This window comes from Meleagris gallopavo, unplaced genomic scaffold (assembly GCF_000146605.3).
Source record: "Meleagris gallopavo isolate NT-WF06-2002-E0010 breed Aviagen turkey brand Nicholas breeding stock unplaced genomic scaffold, Turkey_5.1 ChrUn_random_7180001958023, whole genome shotgun sequence".
In the NCBI taxonomy this organism is placed as follows: domain Eukaryota; kingdom Metazoa; phylum Chordata; class Aves; order Galliformes; family Phasianidae; genus Meleagris; species Meleagris gallopavo.
The window spans coordinates 1-8060 of NW_011217783.1; the positions used below are offsets into that span (position 1 = coordinate 1).

Genomic DNA, 8060 nt, shown 5'->3' on the forward strand with positions numbered 1-8060 from the left:
GTGTTAGCGGCCGTCAGGGCCCACGTAGCCCTCACACAGGTGCAGGTTCTGTAATGAGGCTGCGGTGGGAGCAGCGGGGCCGAGGTCACAGCACCTGTGTGAGCTACTGCAGGAGGGGGCAGCCCTGGCCCAGCTCCGGTTCCCCCAGGTCTTCCCACCCCACGCGTTGCCCGGGACCAGCTTCCGCACGACCATCACCCCCGGCGCAGACCATCGTCCCCCGGCCCTGACCGGCACGGCTCCGCCCAGGGCCACCGGGAGCACTCCGGGGATGCAGCCCAGGAGCAACGCGGGGGACGAGTGGCTCCTGCCCCCGCCTCGCGAGGCGGGCAAAAGCCCATACCTGTCCCAAGGACGCCAGGAGCTGCAGCGAGGAGCAGGAGCCCACCCAGCATCTTCCCCGCCATACTGGGGTGAGGCAGCTGAGGCAGAAACCGCAGCCCTTCCTGCGCCCGCCTCCGGAGCCTCGCAACCATTAGAGCCTGCACTTAGTGCCCTGCTCCACAGGGACGGTGGGCAGGAGGCGGGAGCATCGCTAATGAGCTTCTTAGGGCTGTGCGAGGGGCCACGGGCACCATGCCCATCCTGCGGCGGGACACAGAGTCCTATCCGCGCCAGGCAGGCACTTGGCCCTGCTGGGTCCTGGTGTCATGGCTGCGGGCGGTGGGCCGGGCAGCGGTGCAGGGTGGTGGGCACGCTGTGCCACAGCCTCGGGCAGCAGGGCAGCCTACCCCCGGGTCCCCGCCAGCCGTGCCACTGGCTGGGCTCTGACAGAGCCGCTGCTGGGTGCTTGTGGATGGGCAGGACCGGCCTCCTGCCATCGCCCCAGCTGCACCCCGTGGCCAGAGCCCTAAGCTCTGCCCAACAGCCCCTCGTCCTATGGCTCTGCACCCCATGCAGGTTGTGTGCTGAGTGGTGTGGTGCAAAATGAGGAGCTCATACAGCACCAGCTCCTTGCCCAGCCTTCCTTGAGGGCACCACAGCCCTCCCCCCCAGCACCCTGGCAATAATAATCAGCCCCAGAGGGGACACAGCGTGCAGCATCCGCAGCAACAGGACACAGTGCAGCTTACTGCAGCCTTGGAGGCCCCGTGGAACAGATGGGTTTGGCACTGCCACCAGTACGCAGGAGCAAGGTCTGGCCCCATCCCCCCAGAGCACCGCTCCCACTCACCAGCCCCACCGGTGTGAGAAGCACAGACCAGACGCAGGCCAGGGCTCTTGGAAACAGACTCGTATTTCCTACAAGCTCCAGGTGAGCTCAGGTTCCAGTCCACAGTGCCTGCCTGGCCCCTGGTACCTGCGTGTTGCTGTGCTGTGGTAGCCAGGCTCCAGGTGGGCACCATCCCAGGCAGCTGTGCAAACACAGCAGGGCAGAGTCCATCACGCTGACCCACTGTCACCTTTCTCCGCTCAGAGTAGTGCCCAGCCTGTGCCCTCTGTGCCCAGAATCCAGTAGCCTCTGTGCAGCCCTGCCACAGCAGTTCATTGAAATCTGAGAACACAGAACTAATAAATAAAAAGGCAATAGCCTCTGCAGGTCTGGCACCTCCTGCCGAGCACCAATCGCCTGCTGTGGGCCGTGTAGCCAGGTCTCTGTGGGCTGTGCTGGCACTGCTGCTCCCACGCCGTGCAGCCAGTCTGCTCCCATCCCACTCTGACAGGCACTACCCCAGGCGGATGCGGAAAGTGGCGATTTCCATGGGATGCAGCTGGATGTTGGTGCTGTTGGAGGCTGTGCCCAGCGGGTACATCAGGGTCAGCGAGGTGGGCTGCAAGGAGCCCAGTTCCAGCCCCTGGAACAGGCTGCCCAGAGCCAGCTATGGAGAGACGAGTGGGGTGCTGATGATGAGCAGGACGGGGCAGCCCCACATCCTGCCTACCAGCAGCTGCCCATCCTCTCAGCACCCAGGGCACCATGTTGACCCTGCCAGGGCTCTGCCCTTTCTCATTGCGGAATATAGTGCCCATACAAGGCTCCAGACCCCTGCTGTGCATCCTGCAGTTTTGCCTGGGCAAGGGGCAGAGCTGGCTGGGTGCTGCAGCGTGGGACCTCTGAACAGCCACCAGTTCTGGGACGTTGGTGCTAGGGGTCTGAAGGCCTCTCTTGCCCCTATCCTGGCTTGGCTGGAGAACAGCATGCTTGCGGCAAGCACAGCAGAGCGCCTCAGTGCATCTCCTACCTGGCCCTGGCTGGTGGTGCAGTTAAATCCCAGATTCTTGGCCTCCAAACTGCAGTCAAAGCCTTTGCGGTGCAGAATCAGGGCCGCCTCAGCCGAGGGCAGCGAGTCGTCCTGCAGGAGCAGGGGAAAGGCACGACATGGGCAGCAACACCCCCAGGGTCACCCATCCTCACGCAGCACAGGGCCACGACTCACCTCTGCCTGCAGCGTCCGCAGGTTGAGGATGTGGAAGTCACAGGGGAGGGTGGTGGAGAGGGGTGCGAAGGAGCGCAGGGCCGGCAGGGCTGGCTGCTGAGCCACCGGCAGGACCAGGGCCTCGGCATTCAGATGCATGGAGGTGAGGTGGCTCAGCAGCGAGGGGAAGCTGACCGGGCGGCCGTCCTGTACCTGAAAAAAGCAAAGTCAGCACCGACAGTGCAGCTGCAGCGCCGGGGCCACGGGACCTCCAGCTCCTCAGAGAACCGGCACCGGGCACCCGGACCCCCCGCCACGCACAGCCTCTCCCTCCTTGTCACCCAAACGGCCGCACACCGTGCAGCCTGATGGTCGGACTACAAACCGCTACGGGCCCGGCTAGGCTAGTGGCTAGCAGCTAGTGCACGAGACTGGGGGCAACGGCGAGGCCGGGCCGGCCGTTACCTCAGGGCTGCCGGTCCTGGCGCCAGGGGAGCCCCAGGCTTTAAGCACGGAGGCCAGTTTGGAAAAGTAGCCGGAGCTCTGAACGGGTGAAAGGGTGCAAGGATGGAGAGCAACGAGGTGACAGGACGAGAACACCATGATGAGCAGTGTGATGACAGCATGTCCCCGCAGCAGGACAGCCATCCCGCCCCCCCCACACACAGCCTGGGCACGGCCGCATCCCCTGCAGCCATCCACACGCCGTGCCTTCCACACCACCGTGGGCTCTGAGCAACACTGCCCGACCCCCACACCCTGCCCATGCACCTTGCTGGCGCTGCTGCGGCGCTCCAGGAGGAGGCGGAACCGGTTGCAGGTCCGCTTGTTGTCTTTCAGCCCTTGGCCCAGGCCTCGGTTGTCATCTTGCATGAGGCGCCGGTCCAGGATCACCTCCAGCTGGCCTGCAAAGAGCCCACGCTCCGGTCAGCACCGGCCGGCCGCCCTGCATGGCCCCAACAGCCCCACAGCCCTGCCTCACCACTGCCCAGGCTGGAGACCCCCAGGGCCTGGGCCGTGTGCAGCGTCAGGCGGCTCTGCGTGTCCTGGATGTAGGCCATGGCAGGCATGGGGTAGAAGTTGGCCTGCAGCGGCAGCTTCTGCCGGTACCTGCGGGGCTGGATCTGCCGAGGGACGGGGTCAGGGGGCTCAGCAGCAGAGCACCGTCCCCGTGGGCAGCTCCATCCCTTCCCAGCCTGCTGGCACACCTGGAAGCCGTTGAGGTCTGTGAAGAAGGTGTCGTCGCTCTCGATGTTGGTGCTGAAGCGCATGGCCAGCTCCTTGTTGACATGGTCACGGATGTCCACCAGGCATGACACGTCCAGGGACAGCCCCTCCACCCCTGCGGGCAGCAGCGAGGGTGGGTCCTGTGGGCAGAATCACCCCACGGCCCGGACCTCCCCGCACAGCCTCACATCATCTCACCTGGCACATTGTAGAGTCGCACCACGGTCTGGACATGCTGGTAGTAGCTGGAGACCTCAGAGAAGAGCGGACCTTCCGTCACTCGCACAATGGGGGGGTCCTTGGGGGTGTAGGGCTGTGGGGAAGGAGGGCTGCGCTGAGTCTGCTGCTCCAGGACTATCTCATGGCCGTGGGCACGACTGCCAGCCACGCTCCCCAGGGAGCCCCGTACCTTGGCCTCGCCGTCAGGCAGGAAGAGATAGGCTCCGCTTTTGTCCTTGGAAGGCCGGGTGCCGTAGATGAAGAACTCAGTGCTCACCCGCTGCTCCCGCTCCTCCCCAGCGCAGCGGAGGCTCTGCAGGGTGAAGGTGCACAGCAATGAGCTGCCCTCACATGAGGCAGCGCTGAGGCACCGACCCTCCTTCAATCCCTGGACCTGCCCCCACCTGCAGCAGGCCTGAGCTCCCCGAGAAGCAGCTACGCAGGTGCTGGCTCTCCAGGCAGAAGTCATCAGGGGCGGCCGGGAAGACCTGCACGGGGACAGCCTCCTGCGTGCGCACAATCACGTCCCGGCCGTGCAGGTACAGACGCACAGAGGACTGCAGCGTGGTGTGGCCGTCAAAGGACTTCTGCAGCTGCAGCACACGCAGCCCCAGCGCAGGCAGGCGGGCGAGGATGGAGAGCTGCGGGCGGCAGGAGCCCTGAGCCAGCAGCTCCATGGAAGGCACTCGAGTGCTGCTGCCGGCAGGGCAGGGCCTCGTGGCAGCAGTGGGCAGCGGGGGCCCCCCTACCCGGTAGACGTCAGGCACCGCATCGGTGGCAGAGCTCCAGTGTGCAGAGAGCTGGGCAGGCAGCGGCTGCCCGTCCTCAGACAGCACACGCACATGTGGAGAGTTCACCAGCAGAGGCACCAGGCTCAGGCGTTCCTGCTCCAGTGGGTTGAACACCACCAGGAATCTGTGGGGTGGGGTTGCACGGGGATGGCCACGCTCAGCTCACGGCATCCCGTGTGCCCCGTGCCCTGCAGCACCCAGCGGTGCCATATGCCCATAAACCCCAACCACAACACCCAACTTGGCAGCAAGACTCAGCCCTACCGTGGCGAGGCATCCAGTTTGACAACCGTTCTTTCTGGGAGCGAGTCCTGATTGAGGCGCGTGTCATCCTGAGGAGAGGTGTGAGTCACAGCCAGGCTGTCCCTGTGAGCCCAGCCTGGCTCAGGGATGTGACACCGCCCCAGAGCCCCCAGCCCACATCAGGCAGGCAGTGCAGCTCACCGCACTGAGGAAAGGTGTGGCAGGGTCATAGCGGTACGTGTCCTTGTCCCCCAGCACCAGGTAATGTGCAGCATTGATGATTACACGCTTCAAGTTGGTGAGGGAATGCAGCAGCCTGGGGCATAGCACTGTGCAGAGTGAGCCACAATCTGCGGGCCCCTATACCCATTCCCACACCCATTCCCACACCCATTTCCGCTCCCATTCCCTCACCCAACCCCACGTCCACTGGCCCCTGCCCAAGACAGACCCTGGGGCCGTGCCCTGCCACCCACACGCACCGCACTCCATAGTCAACCACCACGGCCTCCTTGGCGGTGCCGGTGATGGCGTCGTGGTGCTGGAAGAGCCCCAGGTTGCGGCGGGCGCTGCTCAGTAGGCTGTAGTCGGACAGCGGATAACGGCTGTCGGCGCCGGCGCGGCGTGCGTGGGCCAATGCCAGACTGAACAGGAGCTCTGCCCCCCTGCGCAGAGACAGCGTCACCCCCAGCCCTGCCCTGGTACCGGCCCCCCCCAACCCCCTGCGGCCCCTCACCGGAGGTGTGCCTCCAGCACGCGGTCCAGACTCTTGTAGAAGGGCCGGGAGGTGTAGTAGCCAGTCCAGTAGTGGTCCTCCCGGTCCGCGTAGGAGAAGAAATCCCCACTCAGCACAGGGAACCCGGGCGGCCTCATCCCCGGCACGATGCCCGTCTTCTTGTACAGGGCATCGAAGTAGTCAGACAGCGTCCCAAACTGCGCCTGCGGGATGGCGCACAGCTCTGAGCGTGATGCAGAGCTGCGGGGGCTCCTCCCGCTGCCCACCCCCGCCTGCATTCCTCACCACACCGCCCCCAGCTCTGCCCGGCCCTCCTGCACCTGCCTGCACGTGGAGCTGGGGCTGGGCGTTGAGGAAGTCGAAGATGCGCTGGTAGTTGAGGAACTGAGCGTCCCACTCCTGCGGTTTGTCATAGCGGAAATCGTCTCCCAGGGGCACCAGCAGCACTTTGCTGCGGTACAGCTTGGACTTCTTGCGGTACTGGTCCAGCAGGAGCTGAGCTCTGCCGTGGGGTCAGGGCATGAGGCTGGCCGCCGGCAGGAGGTGCGGCTCAGTGCTGCTCAGCCCTGCACTCACAGCACTCACCGCTCCGCCACGTTGGCCTCAGTGATGGCGCGGGGCGGCACCTTCCAGGGACAGTTGATGCGGCCACCCGGTAGGCGCTTAAAGTCAAACTGGCAGCAGATTTTGGGGTCTGGCCCGCAGGTGTGGGGCACATCGTAGCTGTAGAACGGCATCATGTGGCAGAAGATGTCAGTGCTGGAGTCCGGGTCTGCAGGACCAAGGGCAGACAAGCATCAGCAATGGCTCTCCCTCTGCTGTCTCCTAGCAGAGGACCCGGAACACACAGAGAGTGGGGGCACAGCAGATCTGCCAATGGCTCATTCAGGTGTCACCATGGGGCCGTTCCACAGAGCAAAACCACTGAACAGCAGAGCCCCCGCTGCCCCGCACTCCACTCCCCAGCCATGTGGGACAGCGGTCAGCAGCTTTTCCCAGCTGCCACCACTCCTGCAGGTCCCCCCACCCCAGCCACCTCCCCAGCAGCCCCTCACCCCACGTCTGTCTCCACATGAATTCCAGGTTCTGGGTGGCAGCAAAGTGCTTCTTGATGGCATAGTGCACACGCTGGATGACCATGCCTGTCAGGTTGGAGCGCTTCAACAGGTAGGGCATGGTGGAGCTGTACCCAAAGGGGTCGACAGCCCAGCCCGAGCGCGGTGTCACACCTAGGGAACAGGGACCATCAGCACCCCTCACAGGCAGTCCCCCCAGCACCCCACTCCTCCGGCCCTGCGTCCCGCTCAGCTCTCACCAATGTTCTTCTCCAGCCACTGGTGCCCCTCAATTAGCTGGTCGATCATGGCAAAGTAGTGGGAATTCGCCTCGTCGGGCATCACCCAGCCACCTGTCACCATCTCCAGCTGCCCATTTCCCACCAGCCTGCAAAGGGCACCCGGGGACACGGTCAGCAGTGCAGTGAGCCATGGCAGAGCCCTCCTCAGGACACGGACAGGCAGTGTGGGCCCTACCTCCGCACTGCAGCCCGCTTCTGGGCACTGATGTTATCCCACCACTTGGAGAAGAAGGAGATCTCAGACCAGATGAAGCGTCGGCGCGGGTCCTCCTGCATCTTCAGCACCATGCTGTTGAGGATGTGCTGCGTCTGGTCATAGTAGTACTTGTCAAAGGTCTTGATCCAGCCTGCCAGCACAAGGGGGTGGTCACAGGGGCCTATCGGGCACAGCAGGAGTTGGGATGGCTCCTCCCCTCCGTCTGCTTTCGCCCCACTCCTCACCGGGGTCATTGTGGGAGTGCGGCACCACGAACACCTGCAGGGGCTCAGCGTCCCACTCATTGGGCTCGTAGGTGATGTCGAAGCCCTGCTTCCAAACACCACCGTCCTGGTTGTCAAATGGCAGCAGGGAGTAAACGGCCAGCATCTGCCGGGGAAGAGAGCTCGGGATGGACCACAGCCCCCAGCAGCGTGCAGCCGCCGGGCTCCTCTCTCCCCGCACGGAGCGCTGCGGAGCCCTCCCAAGGCCCTCACCTGCAGGTCGGGGCTCTCGCCTTTGGCCCCCAGGGCAAACTGGCAGTCCTGCGGGGAGACGGCGAGGAAGCTGGGGCGGCTCTCGGGGGGCAGCGCCCAGGAGCCGTTGTCGCGACGGGGCGGTGCGGGCTGCCCGTCGGCGTGCGCCGTCAGCTCCAGCACCGAGTCCTTGATGTGGCTGATGATCTCGTGGTTCTCCTCCAGCAGCTGCTCCAGCTGCTCGATGCGGTTCTGCAGCACCGAGATCTGGCTCTGGGGACGCGGGCGCTGCGGTCAGTGCGGCGTTCTGCCCCGGGGCTCCCGGCCCGCACGATCCCCGCCCGCCCCGCAGCCGCTCACCCGGGGGAAGTTCCCCCCGCTCTGGTGGCGCGCGGGGTCGTGCTGCACGCGGTCCAGCATCAGGTAGAGGGAGAAGACGGCCACGCAGAAGATGGCAG

At 65.0% G+C, this 8060-nt stretch overlaps 1 protein-coding gene across 1 annotated transcript; it reads right to left on the reverse strand.

The window, feature by feature from the left end:
- Positions 1-1219: 1219 nt before the first annotated feature.
- MAN2A2 (mannosidase alpha class 2A member 2) lies at positions 1220-8054 on the reverse strand. The gene is made up of 22 exons (XM_010728452.3): positions 7963-8054; positions 7624-7875; positions 7372-7516; positions 7106-7277; positions 6889-7016; positions 6629-6802; positions 6159-6345; positions 5898-6075; positions 5574-5776; positions 5320-5502; positions 5039-5153; positions 4859-4926; positions 4553-4718; positions 4208-4444; positions 3994-4116; positions 3783-3897; positions 3566-3699; positions 3340-3481; positions 3129-3262; positions 2379-2570; positions 2184-2294; positions 1220-1820 (listed from the first exon to the last, which is right to left on the reverse strand). Exons 1-22 carry the CDS (start codon positions 8020-8022, stop codon positions 1668-1670), a joined length of 3372 nt encoding a protein of 1123 aa, XP_010726754.1. The 5' UTR covers positions 8023-8054; the 3' UTR covers positions 1220-1667.
- Between the last annotated feature and the right edge of the window lie 6 nt (positions 8055-8060).